The sequence below is a fragment of the Suricata suricatta genome, chromosome 2, assembly GCF_006229205.1.
Source record: "Suricata suricatta isolate VVHF042 chromosome 2, meerkat_22Aug2017_6uvM2_HiC, whole genome shotgun sequence".
NCBI lineage: Eukaryota > Metazoa > Chordata > Mammalia > Carnivora > Herpestidae > Suricata > Suricata suricatta.
This window is the reverse complement of record NC_043701.1, coordinates 177,005,946-177,029,450: the sequence shown is the minus strand read 5'-3', so window position 1 is coordinate 177,029,450 and position 23,505 is coordinate 177,005,946. Positions and strand designations below refer to the sequence as shown.

At 51.7% G+C, this 23,505-nt stretch overlaps 1 protein-coding gene across 7 annotated transcripts in view; it reads left to right on the top strand.

Annotated features, from left to right (window-relative positions):
- The window catches only part of FGFR2 (fibroblast growth factor receptor 2), a 111,503-nt gene that overhangs the window by 5,932 nt on the left and 82,066 nt on the right, over positions 1-23,505 (top strand). For 5 of the 7 annotated variants that reach the window (XM_029932705.1, XM_029932703.1, XM_029932701.1 and 2 more), the window contains one exon: positions 22,911-23,177. The exons of the other annotated variants lie outside the window; for them this stretch is intronic. In XM_029932705.1, the coding sequence (XP_029788565.1) occupies positions 22,911-23,177 (267 nt within the window). The remainder of the gene's footprint in view (positions 1-22,910; positions 23,178-23,505) is intronic. 7 annotated transcript variants of the gene reach the window in all.

Below are 23,505 nucleotides of genomic sequence, written 5' to 3'. Positions count from 1 at the left end.
GAGCGGGGAAGGGGCAGAGAGAGCGGGAGACACAGAATCCGAAGCAGGCTCCAGGCTCTGAGGGGGTCAGCACAGAGCTGGACGCGGGGCTCGAACTCCCACACCGCGAGATTATGACTTGAGCTGAAGCCGGATGCTTCACCGACTGAGCCCCCCAGGCACCCAGGTGATGCCCTTTTTAAATGGCTTCATGTGAGAGAAAAGTTTGCTGGCTTCTGAAAGTCATGCCTGTTCTCTGATTTTGCTAATCATGACAGTAGACGTTTTTCCTGATTGCTGGTCTTCCCTGGAGTGCACGGCTCAGCCCTCACCGGCCCTGCTGAGCCCGGATTTCCTGCCCGATGAGCCCAGGAAGGGTCCAGTTTAGGGAAAAATTGTCATTTCTCATATTGACTTTCAGGGCAGCCTTATTGGGAGTGTATCGCAACATATAAAGTGTAACATGGTCCCGGAGGACTTGTTTTATCGTATTTGATTATCGGACAAAGTTTAAAATATGCAGGAAGTGAGAGGTGGGGGCAGAGAGGGGAAGAAACCCTGCGCAGCAATGAGCTTCCCCCCCAGTGGTTCTTTGTGTGAACATTTGTGTCCAACAATGTGAGTATTGTTGAAAGCAGGTCTTCCCAACCTGGGATCCGTGGATGTACTTGGGGGCTGGGGAGGTGCTCGTGAATTCCCCCAAGTTGGAGGAAATACTTTGCAAATGTCATTTTACGCATTTTTCCGGGTTCACAGCTCCCATGAGGCTTGCGTCCAGGATTGAGAGAGGTTGCAGTGGAAGGCACAAAGCTGCCAAGAAGTGACTTTGGAAAAGCATACAAACCTCCGAGCCTCGGTTTCCCTTCCTGTCATGTGTGATAAGATGACCTTTAAGGTCTTCGTTAGTGTTAAGTGAATGTGGATGTCCTCTGGAGCCTTGTGGCAACTTGCTCCCCAGTGTCCCCCGGAGCAGAGAGCCGCGTAACACACGGCCTGGTGTTACAAAAGCATCCAGGACCTGTTTCTCATCCGTGCTCGAGATGAGATGGGCACATGTTCCTGCTCTGTTCTGGGCCCGTTGCTGCCAGAGTGTCAGGAAACGGGGAGGTTTTGCGGGGATAGTGAGAAGAAGGTCACTCTGACGGAGAAGGCCCTTCAGGGCTCCAGGAAGCTGTGTTTGTTTTCTGTAGGGTCTGTGCTGGCCTGGTCCACAATTGATTTGCCTTCTTTCGTTGCCAGAGTTTTGCTTTTGCGTCTGAGGTTATTATTAGCAAGGTAGTCTGATTCTAGATGAAGAAGGAGTTAATAACCGGAGGAGGCAGACCGACTGACCAGTACAGCTCCAGTTTAGGGCATGGTTCTGCCCCGCTGCGGGGAGAGAGGAAGGGAGGGAGGAGGGATGGGGGAGAGTGTGTGTCTGTCAGTCCCAGTGTGTCTCCTGTGGTTAGTCCAACTATAGCTTTGGTTAACAGAAGTTCGACCTTAATCTTCTATTGCACAAGGCCTCATCTTGGAAGATTTCTTGGTTAGTTTAGAGGCTCAGATTAGATGATGTGCATTGGGCTGGACCAGAGGGAAATGTGTCTGGGGCAAAATGTGACTAAGTACCAGGAAGGAGCCTGTGTCCTGAGACTAGAGAATCCTTCCCCGTCTTCTCGGTCTGTACAGTATTATCATATATCATCATATCGTATCGTCTGTCACCTGTCCTTTGTCTTCTGGACACTGAAATGGTAACAGTAGGGTTGGATCTACCCAAGTGACATAAGAAGAAAATCATCTCCAGGAGGTTTTAGTTAGTATTCCAGGTTAAAAAAGAGTGTTTTCAGTTGGCCATTCATTGTTTTAGGGGAATGGCTGAAGGCTACGTAATCTCAGTTACCGACTCAAAGGCAGCTGTCTTCAATGCCAAGTACTGTTCTGTTGATTAATATTCTAATTATTTAAAGTATAATCAGGCTTGATTATCCTGGGGGAGGAGGTGACTCTTTCAAGTTTTTTTCTGACGTTTTGTCACCTACTCTGGTTAATTAAGTCATTGTTGACATTAATGATATCTTTGTTTACACCTTCCCAGTAGGAGCTAAAATAAAAGGGCTTTTCCAGCCCCAAACCCCTAATTACTTTCCCACCCTCCACAAAGTGTGATTCTAAAAAGCGACAACCTGGGAAGAAAGTAGTTTGTGTGTTTTTTTTTTTTAACCAATTTTTTCTAGCAACCTTCTAAAAGGTGATGCCGTCCGGACCAATGCGTGAGATGGTCCTAAACTCAATAGCAGATCAGTGAATGAGGGATGCACGTGGAAGTCAGATTTTTCCAGCGTGGTTTCAGGCCTTCGTTACAAGTATTGTGAATGCCATAATGTCAGCCATACGCATTTAATTGCAAGTTAAAAGAAAAAAGAATATATCCGCATACCATGAGTGAATGATTTCAAATAATCTTCTGTTTTGTATTATCTGCATCTTTGTTCCTCAATGCGAGCGTTAATATTTAAGAGTTGACTGGAGTTTGAGAGACAGCTTAGGAACAAGGACTTATTCCTGGTCTATTAAACCAAACGCAGGCTTATGCAGTTAAATACACAATGAAGTACACATTCTTTATTAGCATATAAAGTATTTCACAATTCATAGACAAAGAACTGGGCTAAACATTACTCCGAGAGCAAAAATCGGGCAGGCCGAGAGAATTGGTGTTCTGTGTAACTCTCCATACTCACTCCGTCTGATTCGAATTCAGTGTGTGTGTTTTGCCTGTTTATTTTAATCAGTCAAAGCGCTGAGGACTTTCTAGGGGACAAGCCCCTTAACTAGGTACCGTACGTGAGTGGTTCCTTTCAAGTCCTTCTTGCCCATTTGAGGGTGAGAATTCAGATAGCCAGAGCAATCCAATAGGAGATGTTTCCAATATCAGACTTAATGCATAATTCCCTGGTTATGAAATACCTAGGAAAGTGTTCAAACAGGAAGGGTCTTGCTCAATGTTCACATTCACACCAAAATGTATCTAGTGGCCCTTCAGCCTGCAGTGTGTGGTTCCGTTGTTTGCTTTATCCAGGATAATTGGTAAGAGGCAGCCACCCTTTTTCATCAGAGTCTGGCTTGATTTTCCATTTCCACGGAAGCTGACTGTGCTCCTTCAAGGAGACCGTGGGAAATGGGTTTTGGGGCGCCAGGTAGGAAATGCAGCCCATGTGCTCCTTGCCCCTGTCCCGCTTGGATTCTTAGCACGGTGACTGGTCTTGGCAGGCGGTTCAGAAGTTATTGTTTTGAAAGTTTTTTGGGCCGTCCCACCCATGATTCCGAACCAGCGGGTTTTATGCCACTGTGCAGAAACGCCTGTGGCCTGTGTTGTCTGAGTGCCTTGAGGAATGACTTTAGCCTCCGGGTTTGTGTTCTTTCTGTCCATGTGCTGCGTCCGCTTCGTGAGATCGCCCAGCGTTCCCGTATCCCACGTGCTTCTGACTTGCCTTTGCGGCATGGTGTCTTTCAACCCATGGGGACTGTGTTCAAGTCTGTATGGGCTGAATCGTGAACTTGATGTAGGAGCTGAACCTGTGGCCTTAGCTGACAGGCAGGTTTCTGAGCTGTTACGTTTCAGCATCCTTGTATCCAAAGCGGACAAACCCCGAAGAACGCAGCTTTGACTTGTTAGAGGCTCTTCGACTTGAGATTTTATTATTTAAAAAACCTTTTTCCTCTTTTTTTTTTTAAGTTTATCTATTTTGAGAGAGCGAGTGAGCACGAGCAGGGGAGGGGCAGAGAGAGGCAGAGACGGAATCCCAAGCAGGCCCGGTGCCATCCCTGTGGAGCATGATGCAGGGTTTGAACTCATGAACCTCGAGATCAAGAGTTTGTGTAACTCTCTATACTTTACTGACTGACCCAGGCACCCCAAGATTTTATTTTTTAAATTTTTATTTATTTCATTTTTTTTTTTTTAAGTAAGCTCTGCGTCCAATGTGAGGCTTGAACTCACTACCCCAGGATCAAAAGTCACATGCTCTACAGACTGAGGGTTTTGGACTTGAGATTTTAAAGCTATGTATAACTCGTGTTCCATTTTGGGGAAAATGTTTATCTTTACACAAAGCCTTAAGGCTTTCTGGCAGCCTCGAGTCTCCACAGACTGGCCACTTCCTCCTCCTGCTTACCCAGGTGGACCTACAGCCACCCAGCTAGTTAGTTAGGCTCTGGCCTTCTCGAATTAGGGAATGTGTAAAGAGCAGGTAGGGGAAGGAGCCGGAGGCCAGGCTCTTTAAGGAAGTCTGATTGAACAAGCTGCTGGCCGCTGTACCATAATGATTCTGTGTGTCTTGGAGAAGTCACCTTCTGCAATTAACAAAGATTACACTTTTTGCAAGTTTCCCACCTCCCCGCTTGCTCTGATCTGTGACTCCCCCCCCCCCTGCTCTGATCTGTGACTACCCCTTTTTTAAAGCGCATGATAGAGGAGTGCCTGGTGGCTCGCTCAGTTGGTTAAGCCTCTGACTCTTGATTTTGGCTCAGGTCAAGATCTCGTTGGTGGGATCAAGCCCCGCATCGGTCTCTGCTCTAACAGCACGGAACCTACTTGAGATCCTCTCTCTCCCTTTCTCTCTGCCCCACTCCTACTCATGCTTCTCTGCTCAAAATAAATAGTAAGTATTTTTTTAAAATGGCTTTTTAAAAGGGCATGCTAGAAAATCCAAAATGGTAGCTACATCAATGGTACATGGTGCTTATGGGTTTTCATGGGGTTCATTTATAGAATTTCAAGTTAAAAAATTTTTTTTAATGTTTTATTTATTTTTGAGAGAGAGAGAGAGAGACAGCGTGAGCAGGGGAGGATCAGAGATAGAGGGAGACACAGAATCCTAAGACAGGCTCCAGGCTCTGAGCTGTCAGCACAGAGCCTGATGCGGGGCTCGGACCCACGAACTGTGAGAGCCCAAGCTGGACGCTTAACCGATGGAGCCACCCAGGCGCCCCTAGAATTTCAAGTTTACACTGCTTCTGCATTCATGCAAAAGGATATTTCATTATTAGGAAAGATTGTGGTTGTCCTTGAAGAGTGTATGTCCTGTAGAAGCTGTAGGTTTTCAGTAATTTTGGTTTTGGGAAACTTGCACCGTGATGGAGTTGTGAGATTTGGGTATGAACTGTTGTCATTTATTCCACTTTGGAATACGTAAGTAATTATGCCCCATTCTGGACTTTTGCCACTTCATGTGAATATTGAGAATTTCAGATTCTTTTTGTACTGAGTCAGGGAGCTAAGCTATGGAATAGTCTTTCCTTTTAACCCCTGGTCCAACTAGAGAATGGTAAATTCCAAGTCCTGGGTGGGTGGAATGCACATATATGGAATTTCAGGTTATGGTGAACGTGTTTTATGAGCAGGTCAAAACCCAGTTTATAAGGAAAGTTCTGATAGATTCAGGAATGAGGACAAGAGACGTATTTATTTGTATGATTTATAGATCACCTTTCCTGGAAAAGGAAGAACTCCATTCTGGGCTCTGACACCGATCAACTCTACATAAATTGTCATGGTCATTTCCTCACCCTAGAACTCCTTTTTTGTCGTTATATGTGGTCTCTTTTTACACATGACTGTTTACTGTTAAGGTTTTCCAGACCTGACCAGTTGTAATGTTTTAAAAATATATCGACATCATAAAGGCCAGTTTTGTGTGTTGTGGTGGGGAGCGGGGGGGGGGGGCGGGGGGGGGCTATAAAATGAAAATAAAGATCTTTGCGGTGACAAGTTTAGGGCCTAAACTTTTTTGAAAGCCCTCAAACTTCAGATTCGTAGTTGACGATGAAATTGCCCTACTGTAGGAAGGAGTGTGGCTGCCTTTAAGGGCCTCCCTCCTTGTCCACCACGCATCCTGGGCTTCCACCAAACGTGTTGAATTCTTAGCTGATAGAGGCAGGTGCACAACTGAATATGTATCCTAAACGTCATAAACGCTTCAAAGGTAAAGTCACTCAAATCTTGAAAAGACCAAACATCCCCTATAAAATTAACTTAAATTCTTCATCTGAATCCATAAAAATGAATAAAGTAATTTTTTAATGTTTATTTGTTTTTGAGAGAGGGAGAGAGAGAGAGAGCATGAGCAGACAAGAGACAGAGAGAGAGAGAGAGGATTTGAAGTGGGCTCTGGGCTGAGGGCAGAGTGCCTGATACGGGGCTCAAATCCACAAATTGGGAGATCATGACCTGAGCCAGAGTCAGATGCTTAGCCGACTGAGCTACCCAGGTGCCCTGAGTACAGGAATTTTGAATAGCATGTGATATGCTGTCTGGGCACCAACTCACAGAAGGAACTTGGCCTTGGGCTTAGGCAAGCCCCACTTGAATCACTCCTGGTGCTGTGACTTTGGATAAGGTAGATCATCTCTTTGAGCCTGCCTTTCTTTATCTGAACTGGGGCTGATAGGATCTATGTGAGTGGGGGAGGGGGATGTGAATATGAAGCAAATGGGCATAGAGCTCTCTCTCCATTCCCATTCTCACTTCCTTGTCAGTGTAACAACCTGATCCAGGATTTAAAACCAGTATTTCAGGGGCACCTGGGTGGCTTGGTTGGTTAAGTGTCCGACTCTTGATCTCAGCTCAGGCCTTGATCTCTGTGTTGTGAGTTCAAGCCCTGCATTGGACTCGTGTGGGTGTGAAGCCTCCTTTAAAAAAAAGAGAGAGAGAGAGAGAGAGAGGGAACCAATATTTCAGGTATATTTACCCTACAGTGTACAATGATAGATCTTCTGATGAGAGGCGTTTACATTAACAAAGTTGAAAGAGGGGCACCTGGGTGGCTCAGTCGGTTAAACCTCCTACTTCGGCTCAGGTCAGATCTCACGTTCGTGGGTTCTAGCCCCGCATCAGGCTCTGTGCTGACAGGTAGCTCAGAGCCTGGAGCCTGCTTCCAGTTCTGTGTCTCCTTCTCTCTCAGCCCCTCCCGCTCTCATGCTCTTTCTCTCTCTGTATCAAAAATAAATAAAACATTAAAAAAAAAACCAACAAAAAAAACAAAGTAGAAAGAGTGTGTTAGGCCCTGTTCATCCATCCCTCTTTATTGTCTTGGGCCTTTGTAAGTCTGGACTTTAGAAATGTGATCATTTTGCTGCCCGTAGTCCAAATGGTTCAGGATTGACCTATTTTCCCCGTTGGAAAAACGTGGCTGCAGCATTGTGATAATTGTAGGACACGCACTTCATGGAGAGCGATATATTTTGGCAGGGAAGGAGTTTTCTGTTGAGGCTTCCAGAGGATTGTCATTAGGCCCCTTGAAGAAGGCTGGAGACAGGGTAGGGGTGGGGTGGGGGTGGGGAGGGGGTGTAACATGCTCTGCTTTTGTCCAGGCCGGTGAGGGGAACGCAAGGGCAATTTATGGTCGTCTTTGCCAAGTTTGCTTTTAGTGACCCTCTTGGGCAGCCTGCTGGGTGTTCCTATGTGCGCAAGTAGCTGGGCTTCCAGAATTTATGGAAGGGAAGGAAATCGTTAGGAGACCCACTAGAGGACCCAAGCTACTGAGAGGGAGGAGCCGAGCAATAATTTGCATGTTACACCCCTGTGGGGTTGCTTGATTGGACAAGCAGGGCTGTGAGGGGCGTGGTCGGCGTGGGTTCAGGCATGACGTCATAGCTTTTTAGCCCATTTCTTGAAAGCGTGAGGATGAAGATGATAGCGGTAATTTCATTACCATTGGTTGAGTGCCTGCCCTGTGTCAGGCGCTGTGCTAGGTACCTTGACATATATCATCTCTAATCTTTTTTCCCGTTTTATTGAGATATGGTAGACTTACAGCTTGGCGCAAGTATACGCTATACGGCAGGATGATTTGACTTCCATAGATCAGGCAATGATTATCATAGGTAGTTTAGTATCTACCACCTCCTACAGATGCAAAAAAAAAAAAAAAGACAAAGGAAAACTGTTTTTCCTTGTGATGAGAACTCTTCGGATCTATTCCCTGGAAAACTTTTACATACACCACACAGCCATGGTGATTATAGTCATCATGTTGTACATTACATACCTAGAACTGTTTTTTTGTTTTTCTTTTATGTTATTTATTTTGAGAGACAGAGAGAGAGAGCATGAGCAGGGGAGGGGCAGAGGGAGAGAGGAAGAAAGGGAACCCCAAGCAGGTGCTCTGTGGGGAGCCCGACCAGGGGTTTGATGTCACCACCATGAGATGGTGGCCTGAGCCGAAATCAAGAATCGGATGCTTAACAGATGGTGCCACCCGGGCGCCCCGGCCGAGTACTTGTTTATGTCACAACAAAAAGAAGTTTGTACTTTTTGATCACCTTTCCCCACCTCCCCTCTCCCCCTCCCCATCTGTCTCTGATCTTAATAATCCAGCTGATCCCCAGGTAGTCCTGTTCCCATTTTATGGACAAGACTCTTGACCAAGACCCTTGGAGATGAAATGTTTCCTCCAATACTGCACAGTGGGCGTGGGCCCCGCCCTTTGGGTGAATTTATTGGTATAACAAAGATTTATCAGTTGATTCCCCCCCCCCCCAGCAGGAGGGTCCTCTGTGGCATATGGTATAATGGCCCTGTCATTCTTTCCTAAATATGTCATTTGGCTATTAAGCATGTAAGGACGCCACTGGTTGATTCTGTCTCTTCCCACCTACCCACACCTATTTTCCTAAAGCTATTTGAAGAAAAGTCCTGGGCAGTAAAACCACTCCAATAATTACCACTTTGTGATTCTCCTAGAACGGCCTCCGGTGATAGGCAGCTTCTTAGTAAGAAGCCAACCTTCTCCTGCCCAGGGGACTGCGGGAGATGGCCTTGAGTCCCAGTTAGTGACCCAGGCTAAGTCACGGCAGGAGTTCGGGCCGGTGGGGCTGGCTGGTCTGGTGTTTGCCCGTTTGCTCAGAAGCCAACTCAGCGGAGCGGGGCCACCCCGATTTTCCTGGCCCCAGATGCTTCTGGCCCTTCGCCCTGGCACTGCTAAATGTTTGCCTTGTTGGTTGTCACTTTAATACTACGTCAAACTTCTCTTCAGCATGTCTGATTTTCAGTTGGGTCAAGGCCCGCCTGCGCAGACGGTTGTACCTGGGGTTTCTACCACCTACGGGTCTGCGAATGACAGACGCCAAGGCCTGCCTGGCCCTTTATGACCTCCAGGACAAAAGGGGGGAACAGGGAAAACATCTAAGAATGGAAGGGCAGAAGCAACAACCCCCAAACCTCCTCGTGGCTAGGAAGGGGCGTCCCGGGGGAGGAAGAGGCTGGGGGCGCAGAGCCATTTTTTAAAGCAAAGTTCATTTCGGGTGGTTAAAAAACGGTGGTTTCTGAGAGGAGCTTGCTAGACACGGAGGCGAACCGGGGCTGGTTTAGTCCCCTGGACTTCGCACTGAACTTGCACGGTGAGTGCAGAACGCCCGGGTCGTGGGTCCTTGAGAAGGGGGGGCTCAGTGTTGGAGAGAAGGTATCGAATGCTTGGCCGAATGCTTGGCCGGAGGAGACCCTGAAGCTTCCCCTCTTAGCCTTACAGTCCCAGGGGGCCTGGGGGAGGGGACAAAACTGCCAGAGCTTGGCAGAGACAGCAGGTCATCACACTTTTCATTTCTTTTTAATTTTTATAACGTTTTTATTTATTATCGAGAGACAGAGAGAGACAGAGCATGAGCATGGGAGAGGCAGAGAGAGGGGGAGACCGAATTGGAAGCAGGCTCCAGGCTCTGAGCTGTCAGCACGGAGCCCAGCTTGGGGCTAGAACTCACAAACTGTGAGATCATGACCTGAGCCGAAGTCAGACGCTGAACCAACTGAGCCACCCAGGCGCCCCATCTGCAGAATAATTGCGTGGCTTCTGTGACTTTGTTCCCCCAGTTATTTTTTTAAATGTTTATTTATTTTTGAGAGGGAGGGGGAGGGGCAGAGAGAAAGGGAGACACAGAATCTGAGCTGTCAGCACAGAGCCCGACGCGGGGCTTGAACCCACGAACCGTGAGATCAGTCATGACCTGAGCCGAAGTTGGACTCTCAACCGACTGAGCCACCCAGGTGCTCCTCCCAGATATTTTTTTTGAAACCCTACTATGTGCTAAGTTCTGCGGGGATAGAAGGGCAAGCCAAAACCAGTCTCAAGTCCCATTGAATGGGGAAAGAGGAGGATAGATCTTTGTCAAATAACTGCAGAACCAGGCCCCAGCTCCAGTCCTAGGTGCAGGTGCTCTGATGAAGGAGCATGGCAGGTCTCAAAGGACAGACAACCCTGAGGAAGTGAGGGTACGGCTTGTAGGAGATTAGAGAAGTAGGCCAGGCCAGGCCGGGGGACCGGTGGGCCACCTTGAGGACTTTTCTGGGTACTCCAACTATGTGGCTCCCTGAGGCTACGCTTCTCAAGGAGGTGAGCTCCCCACCCACCTTCCCATAGGCCCCAGTCACTACCAGTCCCGTGTGCCGGCCAGCTCGTTCCCTGCCCAATTTGGGATTATCCAGGGCTGGGCCCCTCCGCCGTCCACTGTCAGGTTCCACTGTGGCCGAGAGGTGCCCTCCTTCATTGGCAGGGCCTGTGAGCAGGTGGCCAGGGCTATCTCTCACCCACCTCCTTGACAAGTCTCTTTTCTGGAGCTCCAGGTTCTTACCAGGCTAACACGGAGGCAGGGAGGTGGGGTGGAGGGCAGGGGAGCCTGGTGGACCTGGCCTGCCTGGGTCGTGAACGCTGATGGCGGGGCCTCACCTGATGGCCTGGCCGTTTAAATAAGGCTCCCTCCTCTCCCCGGAGCAGGGCGGGGCACGGTCTTGCTGTAACTAGGGCAGGAATGCCAAGATGCTCGGGCCAGCAGTGCCCCTCCCCAGATGAACTTGCTCTGATGAGTTTTGAAAGGGGCCGGGCTCTGTATGGAGAAGTGGAAACTTCAAAGTTTGCTTTCCAGAAGGTTTGAGCTCTATGCAGATCCACGGCTTAGGGCCTAGGAGAGAGAGGCTAACCCTGGTGGTCCCCTTCCCGGTTTGGAATCTTCCTGAACGAACGTGGTTTCAGCCCTAGGGTACTGGATTCCCAATGGGGGAGTTTTCCTTTCTTCTGTAAATCACTGGAGAAAAGCAATCCCGAGGCAGGCAGCGAGGGGCGAGAGCCAGATGGGGACAGGCCCCACCCACGGCACAGGCTCTCCGCTCCTGCTGACTTTAGGGGAAACCCCTCCAAGAGGTCATTCCGACCCAGCTGCTTGCTAAAGACCCCTCGGGCTATGAATCTGTGCCTTCAGCCCGAACAAGGTTTCTGCACCAGGCTGGCCCGAACTTGCTGAGGCCGGGAGTTGCCAGATCAAACCATTCAAATGAGGAGGGCCATCTGTTTCCCAGTTTCCAGCTGCTAGCCCTTCGTTTGTAAATGGCCGGGATGCTGCTCGGTGGTGGTGGTGGGGGGCCCGGGTCCTGGGACACAGCTGCAGGCTCCGAACAAGTGTTGGAACTGGGGTCCTGCTGCGAGAAGAAAGGTCCAGCCCTTTAAGTAAACTTGCTCCAAGGGGCGGGACTTGAAGAGTGGGAGGTGCCCTTGTCTCTGGGGAGTAGCTCTGACTCCGCCCCCTTTTCCTTTTCTTTTGTCCCTGGGGTGCTTTAAAAATATTCACGTATTCCGAAAGTACTTACTGAGAGCGAAGGGCTGGGGGGAAATATCACGTAGGATTGCGACATGATTTGACCTTTCTGGGACTCGCAGGGCACATGTACCCACTTAGTATGCACTGTGGTCTATTTAGGTCCCTGGCAGGGGGCGGGTGGTGAGGTGGTCCCGGAAGCAGGTTCTAGGAGCCAGGGGTAACCCCAAGTGCGGAGTGGTGACCGTGCCTGAAAACTTGCTTCTGGAATGTAGTCCCAGAGCTGGCCTGGGGGCACGCTCTCTGGAAAGCAGGCCAGTTACCCCCTTGCTGTAACAGGCCCCGGAAGCTTGGGCAGCCTGGGCCGCAGGCTGGGCCCCTTGCCGGAGGGGTTTGGTGTTCAGGGCTCCTCCCGGCAAACTGTGGGGTTGTGACAAGTTGTCTGGTCCAGGGAACTCTGCTGGGATTTCTGGGGTCCGCACGTAAATATCTGGTAACCCTGATTTGTTGGATAGGTGAACAGTAGGTGCTCTTTTAATAAGCCAAGACCTCTTCCCTCTCTAAAGTCATCACACTGGTGTCAGTGGCATTGATAACAACTCCCCCTCTCAAGCTCCTTGGATGTTTAGTTCCATTTGCGAACATTCCAGAAGTCCACTCGTAGGTAACTTGCATAGATAGGACCTGACAGATTTGTGCATTTGAAAGAAACCTTGTTTTAAAGTCAGAGGAATGCACATCAGCCTGCCCTTGGGGGTGGGGAAAGAATCTGCTAATCCCTTAGGATCCAGCAACGGCCACACACAGGAACCCAGGCCCGCCCTGGCCAGAGCTGGGGTGGGGGGGGTGCTTTTCCTCAGATGCACCCCCACCACCCACTTTAGGGTTCACAAAGGCCTTCGCAGGCAGCCTCTTGGTTTGTCCTTGTGATGACCTTGACTAGCAGCAGGCTAGCCCGGAGGTGTTTCCCAGTTCTGTAAACCAGGACTCAGACTCAGGGATGGCAAGCGGCTGCCCAAGTTCATGTGGGCTCATCAGTGCAGAACCAGGTCTGCAGCACTCATCCTTGGACACTGGTGCCGGACTTCTCACTGTGTGGTTTTGGGACCAGCAGCATTCGCCTTATCTGGGAGCTGGTGGGAAGTGCAGAAGCTCAGACCCTATGCCACATCTACTGACTCAGAAACGTTGGAGCTGTGTTTTAATAGACTGTCCAGGTGGCCTTTATGCAGAATAAAGTCTGAGAAGCACTGTGCTAATTCCCCCTCCCCCCCAAGAAGGTCAGTTGGAGAGGGTGGGTAGGTGCGGGAGGCCAACTGCGTTTGGATGTGTAAGTTCTAAGTGAACAAAGCCTGTGGTGTCTTGGAGATGAGAACAGTGTGGGCTGTGTGGACGGAAGCAGGAATTTTCACAGAGGAGATGATACTTGCGCTGGGCTTTGAAGGCTGAGTAGGAGCTTGCCGGGCAGAGTAGTGGGGCAGGGTATACGGGCAGAGGAAACAGTGCCCGTGAGAACAGACAAGTCTAGGGCATGAGGGAGAAGGTGGAGAGGGCTGTGGGGCCTGAAGCAACCATGGCCTCAATGTGGGTAATATTTTTTGGGTTTTACCCTGGTAGAGTGTGGAGTGGTCTCTGCCTTTTAATTAATTAATTAAAGTAAAGGTCAGTTTTGTTTTTCAGATGGTTGCTCTGGGGGTCCGTGGTGGACACATGGGGTGGGCTGGGGTGGTGGGTTGAGGGGCAATGCAGAGATCTTATGGAGAGAAGGTAGGGACCCTCAGGGGTGAGGTCTTGCCCGTGTTCTCTTTTTCAGAGCTGTTTCAGAGAGAATTAACAGGAGTGCAGATGTGGGGCCCCATGGGACGGGAGGCGGGAGGGAGAAGCGGGGCTTTAGGGCAGAGTTGGAGCTGAGCTGATGTTACAGGGTGACTGCATTCGGCCAGAGGCTGCTGGAGGGGAAGAGGAGGAAGGGCACTGGCCGTTTGGGGTAGCGCCTCCGAATAAACGAACAAACCAGGGGACGTGCTCCCTCAGGCAGGTGGAAGGAGGAAGCTTCAAGTGGGGGAGGGGGCTTGAGAGGCCTTGACGTGGGGTGGGTGGGAAGAGCTGCCGAGGCGGACCAAACAGAGTGAAGGGAAGGACTGCAAGGGGGGGGGAGGTGAGCGGTGCTGAGCGGGGTTGCAGACACGAGAGAGGTGTGAGCACTCACCTGGGTGCCCAAGCAGAAAACGGACTGACGCCAGGGATGGTTAACACTGAACTATGTGGTAGAGGCTCTAGAGATACAACGGAAGGTTCCCCTTTGTTTTCCTACATCCCTATCCTTCTGCTTTGAGAGCACCTAGTTAGGTGGCTTTTCTTTGGTGCTGCGCCTGCTGCATTTGAGGGGTAATGATTTCAGCTGGATGAATTCCTGCTGATCCATTCGAGTTCCTGCTGAGTGGTGGCCCGAGCTAAGTGCTTTCTGTGCATGCTCGCTCGCGCTCTCTCTCTCTCTCTCTCTCTCTCTCTCTCCCTCTCCCTCTCCCTCTCCCTCTCCCTCTCCCTCCCTCTCTCTCTCTCTCTCTCTCCCTCTCTCCCTCCCTCCCTCCCTCTCTCTCTCTCTCTCTCTCTCTCTCTCTCTCTCATCGGTCCTGGTTTGCAGGCAAAGAAACAGGAAGTGCTCACACAATTTGTAAGTGGCAGATTTAGAATTTAGGTTTGTTCTCAGTCTCTTTTTACCTTTTTTTTTTTAAAGTTTGTTTATTTTGAGAGAGAGAAAGAGAGAGAGAGCAAGTGAGCTCGGGGGAGGGGCAGACAGAGAGGATCCGAAGCAGGCTCTGCACCTGCAGCCAGGAGCCCGATGGTGGGGCTTGAGCTCCCCAACCCTGAGATCAGGACCTGAGCGGAAACCAAGAGAGTCCGATACTTAACCGACTGAGCCACCCAGGTGTCCCTGTTCTTGCCTTTTTCTGAAGAGCCACCAACCAGGCAAGGGCCAGAGATGGAACCAGAGCCTTAATGCTAGGGTACCAGGAGGAGCTGAAGGACCAGCTGTGGGTCCGATGAGGGAGGTGGCTTTACCGCCACGGGGAAGAGGGCCATGATGCTGTCAGCACTCACGGGAGACGCAAACATTTTGGGGGCAGATGAGGCGTTCAGAACTGGAGCTGATGTGGTCCTGGTACAGGGGACATCTCCGCAGGGTCACTCCTGATCTCAGAGATGGTGTCCATAAAGGTCAGCCAAGTCCGTTCATTCCTTCATTCCTTTACCTCCCTGGGAGGCCCTCCCCCCTCCCAGTCCCTTCCAGATGCAGGGAGTACAGCATCTTCCCAGTGGGAGAGGTTTTCCCAGGAGTCTGGGAAGCTGAGACACCGGCTTCCTTCCATGTTTCCAGAAGATGGGAGGCCTGGGGCCTGGGTGACCAGGCAACCGAGCACACAGACTCCTCGTTGTCCATGCGACGGGGGCGCAGGCTACTTTGACATAACTTGTAGCTACACGATGTAATCTGATGGCATGTTTGGGAAATGCTTTCTGACCAGAAGGCCCGATTTTGAAGTTCATGGTCAAGCAGAGCTGCTGACATCCAGGGACTTGCCGCAGACGGCACTGGGTCGGTACCTGCATCCTGGGTCCCGGTGGAAACTTCGCTCTCGTGAACATAGGAGTTCAATGCAGTGTTGGAACCTGGGAGGAAACCTTCTTTTTCGTGCCCTTCTCTCTCCCTTTTGGAGAACATGATGCACGGATGGCCTAACACATCAGGATCCAAAGAAAGAGGGGGTGCTGACAGAACAGGGAGTGGGTAGTGCCATGTTGGGCCCAAATCTTGGGTGGCCACGGTGACCCCTGCTCCAAGGAGGACATTCTTAGGCACGTCACGATTTCTACATTTGCATTTTCTCCTGGGCAGCACTATCCTTTCTTTTCAGTCTTGGAAAGCTGTTCCTTATGTATCCCAAAGATGGACCTAAATTATGTGAGGGGTGTGCCTGAATGTATAATTTTTAATGGTTACCAGATTGGAAACATATGTCATTATCCCATCTGATCAGGAGGAAAGTGAGCCAGCCCAGAATTTCTGGAACAGGCAGGCTACTGTGGCAGAGGTAGCGATTAGTGGTTGTTACGGCCCCCGTGGAATGGACGGGAAAGGTTTAAGTGCTGACGTGTGTCCAGAAGACACCCCACCGATCGGTTGGGGAAGAAAAACTGTGGCCTCTCCACCTGTCTGTGTATCCGTGTTTCAATGCTTCGACTTCTCTTGTCCCCTGTTTTTATGTCGGCCGTATTTCTCGAGGTAGAGAACTTTCATCTTTACGTTGTGCAGAGTGTTTGTCTCTCCCTCCTGCCTCTTAAAGAACAAGTATATGTTTGTCTCCCGCCAGCCCGTTCTTGCAGAGGGGAAGCTTGGAGCCGTCCGAGCTGAAACAGCCAGGTCTCTGCCACCCCTGCCTTCTCTGTGCATCTGCCAAGCCTGGGGGGCAGGGCCCCGGGGTGGGAGGCGGTCATTTCCAACGTCACGGTGAGGACCCCGGTACCTTCCGGTCTTTCTGTTAAGATTCAGCGCCAGGTAGACAGATCTGGGCCATCAGCCCCTCCGGGTTGCTGGAAAGCTGTGATGCCCAGTCTCTCCCTCAGCCCCTCAGCAGAGCTGCATAGATGAGGGGGTTTTGTATTCCATTTCCACAGACAGAAAATTGGGGATGGGCCAGTTCAAGCTTCTTCCCGGGACCGTGCGTGGCCGCTGCAAGGCCATCTGAGAGACCAGGAGGGTGATTCGAGGCTCAGTGGAACAGACGGGACCAGCCGCCACTTACCACCCTGTGCCTCGTGCACTGTGACATTGCCGTGACATTTGCAGCTTTATTCCGTGTGCTGCTCTGTCAGGACATTGGCAGCCCCACAGCAGTGATATTTGTTCCTCCCGTGCAGGGTAGTGGAGGGAGGGCACCAGGAAACCCAAGGCTCGTGGGAGCCCCGAGCTGTGCCCAGGGGAGCACTTTTGTCCCCGTAGCCCACGCCCTGCCACCCACCACCCAGCTCCACGCTTGGGGGGTGGGGGAGGATGATTTGTTTCCTGAGTTCTCTCTCTTGCCCCCTTTCTGACCCTTTCTGGAGGAGTATGTTCGGGGCTTGGAGAAGCTTCGGGCCCCACCCCCACCCCTGCACCCTTGAAGCCGGGGTCCCTGTCTCTTAGCTTCGATCCTCCTGACATTTGAAAAGACACCGTCCCGAGAAGACCCCAGGAAAGGCTTCACTTGTGATGTGTGACGTAGTCACCCTGCCGGCGGTCGCCGCTTTGCTGGCCCCGAACCGTGCCAATTTGCCGTCCGCCCTCCAGCAGGCGGTTGGACGGGGCGAGGCACGGGCTTCCCATCTGCTCCCTGTTTGCATTTGGGCGCCATTTCAAAACCCACATGGGAAAGTTTATAGGCAAACATTATGAAAAGTGACAGTCTGAAGTGCAGTGATGGCTGGTCTGGCAACATAAAGCGTTACCTGAAACAGCTCACTGTTTCCAGCGCCCTCCCCGCTTCAGCGGTCCTGAGCCGGTCCTGCTGGTGACACGGGGGAGGGACCCAGGGACGGGTGCCGTGAGGTCACCTAAGTCACAGCCTTTTTAGACTTTGACAGGATGTCCTCTCCCTGGGCTCTGGGCGCACACAGCCAGGATTCGCTTCCCGGTGCTTATTTACCCAGCGGTAAACGCCTGTGGATTGCAGCCGGTGACGTTGGTGTGATGTCACTCTGAGAAGTCATGACTCCTGCCCTCACCTGCTGAGGGTTGGCCCCCCCATCCTCAGTGTCCTTCTCTTCCCAGATGAGGCCCCTCTGCTCCCCAGGAGTGAGGGCACTAAGCCTCCCTGAGGGGAGGGAGGGGATCACACACCCTGCATGTGGGGAACGGGCTACAGGAGTGCCCACTGTCCCATTTAATATCCACGTAGTTGCCTGGATATTGAGAAAAAAGCAGTGTCATCCCTAGCTGCTGGCTCTTTCAGCGTTTGAAACTTCGGGGGGCAGGTTGAAGTCGATGCGCCCACTGGGTGGACGTGGTGCGCAGAAGCCACGGTGAGCCCTGGGCGGGTCCCATCCTCTGCCTTCTGCTTCGCTGGCTCAGGTCTCAGTGACCACATCCGACGCTCGCATGTATGTGTTTTCTTACTCTGAGTTAACGTCACGAAGATAGATGGAACTTTGTGTCTGTCTGTGGACGTCTCTGAGAGAATATCTGGTGTGGAGCAGAGTGGCCTCTGGAACCTTCCCCTGTTGTGTTTTGGCAAGATCAGAGGAGGGACAAGGTTGGACTGGGCGCTCCGGTGTGGATTTCTCCCCCACGCTGCGTAAGAAAAGTTAAAAGTAAGCCGTAGCGCCAGAAAAAAGAAACAAATCCAGGAAATGTTAATATGACTATAAAAGGTATTGTTTGAATCTCCCGGGGAATACTTTGCCCTGTGTCAACCCAGCGGGCCGCGCAGCTTGCTGGAGCCGGGGGAGGAGGGGTGGAGGCACCGGCTGCAGGGGAAGCGGCTCGGCATTGGGGAGCATCACAGGTGCGTCATCGCTGGTGTCAGAGGACTTGGCAGCCCTTGGCTCCCCACCGAGCCGTGAGGAAGGTACCTGTGCAGGTGCGCACCGCGCTCTCGCGGAGCGGGTTTGCAGGGCACCTGCAGTGTTCAGGCACAGGAGGTGGGCGGGGACAGAGTGGCCTCCTGAGCCAGCTGCTTGGGTTTCAGGCAAAGCGCCCATGTCCTTGGCACCTTGTCCCGAGCCGTGTTTGATGCAGGAACCCACAAGCCGGGCTGGGGTGCTGCCGGATGGTGCGGCAGTGGGCTGGTGCGGCAGCCCTTGCCCCCCTCCTCACCTTCCACTCACTGCCCCCCACCTGTCTTCTTCTCTGGGTATTGTTTCTCCCCAGACTCTTCTTCTGCCCTCTCCTTTTTAAAAAAAAAGAAAAAAAATTAACACTTGTTTGTTTATTGGGAAAGTGCAAGCAGGGGAGGGGCAGAGGGAGGGCAATAGAGGATCTGAAGCAGGCTCTGTGCTGACAGGCTGACAGCAGTGAGCCCGATGCGGGGCTCAAACCCATGAATCATGAGATCATGACCTGAGCTGAAGTCAGACGCTCCACCGACTGAGCCACCCAAGTGCCCCTGGTTATTTATTTTTGAGAAAGAGAGAGAGCACGTGAGCTTGGGAGCAGGGGAGGGGCAGAGAGAGCGTGTGAGAGAATCCCAGTCAGGCTCCGTGCTCTCAGCGCGGAGCCCGACATGGGGCTCGAATTCACACTGTGCGATCATGACCTGAGCTGAAATCAAGAGGTGGATGCTGAACTCACTGAGCCACCCAGGCGCCCCCTCTCCTTCATTTCCTTCTTCTCGTTCACCCATTTGCCCATCTTCCTGTGCCATGCCCACGGGCCTTCACTGAAGTCCCCACAAACCCCCCTCGAGCTTTCTGTGAACCGATCCCTCAGGTGAGGAAGGAGCATGTGCTTTCTGAGGGCACATGCGGTCGGAACGGGTCCCTCCAGCAATCAGGTGGCTTAACTGTAACGGATGAACGCTGTTGGTGAGGTGTTCTGGGGGTTACTTTCCTCTCCTGGAAGCTTACCCCTAACTGGGAGGGAGCCTGGGTGACAGTTTTGACCTGGGTTTACCGGACAGAAGAACCGCTTTGAGTAGAGGTCCTCTTACGGGCCCAGTGATACGGGAGCCTGCCTGTCACATTGACATTGAGTCCGAGACTCACTGCGTCTGTGGAGATGCTGATCCAGATGCCGTCTGAGTATCCTCTGAAGTTAGTGGTGCTGGAGGCACGGTGAGCGTCATCAGCCTTGAAGGACAGTGGCAGCGACGGTCACGGGCCCAATAGGTTATAGATCGGAAGCAAGCCGAGGTTCCCGTTGGTCGGCTCATCAGATCCTCACGAGCAATACCGTGCTTTTTCAGCATTCTTGCTCTTCAGTGGGGGAGGGGCAGGGGTGGGAGGACCAAGCAGGTCTGGTGGGGTTGAGCTCAGGGCTCCATCCTCTTCTTGCTCTGGACGGCACATTTATCACCGGCTCCCGCATGTCCAGCCCCAAACAGGATGTGGTCCCTGCCCTTGAGGTCTCAGTGGGCCATGTTCCTCTTTGACTATCGGCAGGCGGTGTGATGTCTTTGCGACGTTGGTCCAGGACCCCTGGCTTCAGCGAGACCCTTGGTTCACCTATTTCAGGTGGAGCAAAGGATTCTCGGTGAAAATGATCTCCTTTAAAAACAGGAGAATTGTGGGGCGCCTGGGTGGCTCAGTCGGTTAAGTGATCGACTTCAGTTCAGTTCATGATCTCATGGTTCACAGGTTTGAGCCTCGCGTTGGGCTCTGTGCTGACAGCTCAGATTCTGTGTGTTGTGTCTCTCTCTCTCTCTCTGCCTGTCCCACGCTTATACTCTGTCTCTGTCTCTCAAAAATGAATAAGTATTAAAAAAATTTTTTTTAAACGGAAATCGTAACTTTTGTTGGGAGAGAGAGGTTTCTGTATCATTATTGCAAGTTATTTTATCTTTTTTTTTTTTAAAGCCATCTCCACACATTCCCCCCGCCTGCGTGAACTAGGGATGTGGCTTTCCTGGTGTGAGGGGCCAGGGCAGAGGCCACGTCTTTCCCTGAGAGAGCGAAGATTCGAAGTATAGGGTCTAGCCACTCTTCCGTCATCCCTTGGTGACCAGTTCTGGTTCAGAGGAAAGCAGATTCTGTCATATTCTTGGTGACTTGCTGAGGACGCAATGTGGTCCTCATAAACATTGATTATTTTATGACCCAGGCTAATCCACTGTGAACTCCTTCTAACCTTGTGGGTGCTCTTTCAGTAATTATTTGTTGGTTATACGGGACCCAAATGACATCTGATCCTTGCTCTAACCAGCTGTGAAAGCGATTGGGCGGAGTGTCCTGTGGGGCACCGTCAGTTCCGATGTGGCTCCACGCTGCTGGAAACGGGGCAAGGTCTATGATTTGGGGCCACGCTGATTTCCTTTTTCTTTTTCTTCCCCTCTTTCCCACATTTTTCTTTCTTTTCCCTTTTCTGCTCAGGCTTCAGAGTTCAGGATATTTCTAGGAGTCCCTCCATTCAGGTGCATTAGGACCTCAGCAAGCTCAGGAGGCGTGGCCCGAGGAACCTTCCAGCTAAGGTCCCGGGACATCTTTCAGGCATTGCTTTGCCCTTCACTCTCTTCAGAGAAGCCTTCTCCAAACACCTTGTACAACAGGGCTTGGCAGACTTTTTGTAAAGCGCGAGGCTTTGCGGAGCCTCGGGTGTCCGTTTCAGCCACTCAGCGGCCCCAGACCACACTTTAGTAGTGAACGTGGCTGTGTGCCCGGAAAACCGTGTTTACAGAAACGGGCGAAGGCTGGGTTTGGCCTGGGGGCTGGGGTTTGCCAGCTCCTCCCTGGAGGGAGCCCTCCCCCACCGACTGTTTGTGCCGATGTCTTGCTGTCTTTGGCGTCCTGACAAGACCGCCTCCCGTACTTTATGTATTTTTCGTAGGCTTTTTGTTTATTGCCGGTCATCCCCACCGTAATTAAAGTTCCACCAGTGAGGCAGGGATTTTACTGTTCCCTGTGGCTCCCTGAGCATCTAGAATAAAGCGCAGCCTGTAGGAGGTGTCTAGTAGATGGAGAATGAGAAAAACAAAACTTCCTCGGGAAGTGTAACCTGCCTGTGAATCGGGGTTTTCTGCCCTTGTTTCTGTGTGTGTTTGTCCGTGTTGTATTTGACTCTTATTTTCTTCTCTCTTTCTCTCTCTCTTTTTTTGTCGTGGTTCTCTTTCTATGTCCTGTTCAGCATCTGGGCTCTTCTTGGCATGTACGCCTTTGCAGGTGGCCCTTTCGGGGGAGCCCTGGCCTCCCTGTGTCGGCTGCCGATAGCAGTGGTGAGGCTTTCTAGAACCAGAGGCACCCGGTCCTCACTGTCCCTTCAGCAGTGGGACTGAGGCGCGGAGTGGCTTTATTCTGTTGTCCTGTGGGAGGCTTGTCCAGACTGCCCTCAAAAGGACAAAGCAGTTGCCTTGTGATGCTGCCCAGATTTGGAGCCATCCCAGCTCTAGGCTTGATGTTTCCTGGACCTGGAACTCTGGGTACCATTCACACTTCCCATTGTTAGGGATGAAAGCCCATTCATGGGTCCCTGTGGGTCCCGGCCAGTGGCTCCGGGTGCTCCCCTTGTAGGCCTGTGGCTCCCTCTCGCTTGTACAGGTTGCCCGGGTCCCCTCTTGCCCTGAGGGCTTGGGGGCCTCAGTCATGTTCAGCATGGGGCCATCCCAAGTGTATGCCTTGGGGCAGGAGGGAGGGACACCCAAGGAGACCCGAGTCCTCCATGTGCATCTTGCTGGGAGAGACAGGCCATTCCCCGGAAGCTGGCAGAGAGGACAGGTGGACGAGGAGGGGAGCTCCGCTTCAGCCCCAGGCCCCGGGGGCTGGACGGCAAGCTCACATCCAGCTGGGTGACTTGGGCCTTGAAGCATAATCTGGGTTAACAGGGAGGCGAAGGAGGGAGGAGTACCTCTAAAGGAGATGAAGGTCAGGGCCCTGTGGAGGCTGGATTGCAGGATGTGCCGTGGGCGCCGGTGGGCAGGGAGGGACCCAGCTGGGAATGTCAGGGTCGGGTGCCCAGCTGCTTCATTTCCAGGCCCGTCTAGGTAGGTGCAACATGGAGACCTCGTCTTGGCTTTCTGGGGCATTTTGTTTTTTTTTGGTGTTAAGAAGAACAGCATGTTCCAGTTTACCCAGCACAGTGGTCAGTCTCCAGGCCAGCAAAGTGTTCTGAGCCGGAGAGGTCTGTACAAGGACCCATTAGCGTCCCTCAAATTTGGGCATTTCATTTTAGGAAGCTCGGCATTGTGACAACAGGCAACGTCTAGCACAAATATGAGTGTGTGTGTGTGTGTGTGTGTGTGTGTGTGTGTGTGTAGGTGTAGACACACAGTCATACAGTCGCGTTGAACAAAAAATTACAAAACACACATCCTTATGAATAAGAAACGCCACAAGAGTAGAATTTCCCACGGGTGACACTGGCAAGCAGGCCTTGGATCGGTAGCGGACCGCGGAGTTTTCCTGCATTACCCTTCCACGCTGGGGGCCGGGTGTGTGTCTCCAGCTTGTGGAGACGACGCGGGGCCGCTTCTGTTGGGCTCTTGCTCTGGTCAGTGTCTCAGCCGCTCCGTCTGCTCTGTGCTCGGCTTCCTGGGTGCCGGCCGAAGGCAGCGCCTGCTGGGGCCACTCGCAGACCGAGAGCCGCCTCTCCTGGGAGTAAACGGGCCGCCACTGACCTTTGTTGGACGTTCTCTCCTTTTCCTTCTCCCATCTGTCTCCATCTTCTCTCTCCCGCCTTTCTGCAGAGCCGCCAACCAAATACCAAATCTCCCAACCTGAAGTTTACGTGGCCGCGCCCGGGGAGTCGCTAGAATTGCGCTGTCCGTTGAGAGACGCCACCATGATCAGTTGGACTAAGGATGGGGTACACTTGGGGCCCAACAATAGGACAGTGCTTATTGGGGAGTACTTGCAGATAAAAGGTGCCTCGCCTAGAGACTCCGGCCTCTATGCTTGCACGGCGGCCAGGCCGGTAGACAGCGAGGCTGTCTACTTCATGGTCAATGTCACAGGTGAGTTGGCCTGCGAGCCCTCTGCTCTCTCTTCTCTGTAGCCATTTTCTGGGTGAAATTGTACCGGACAAGGGAACTCCTAGTGGGATCTGCTAATTGGATGCCATGCACGGTGCTCCCTAGTTTGTTATTAACCTGATTTTGAAGCTCTTCCACAGGACCAGCTCTACCAGAGAGGCTGGTCGTTAAAAATGACGATTCTCATGTACAAAGGAGCATTTTTCTTTTAAGACAGCATGCTTTTATAGAAGTAGAAAACACATCTTCTCCCTACCCCCACCCCCGTACTGCTGGCATCTTTGGCAGTTAGAATATAGGATTGCAATTT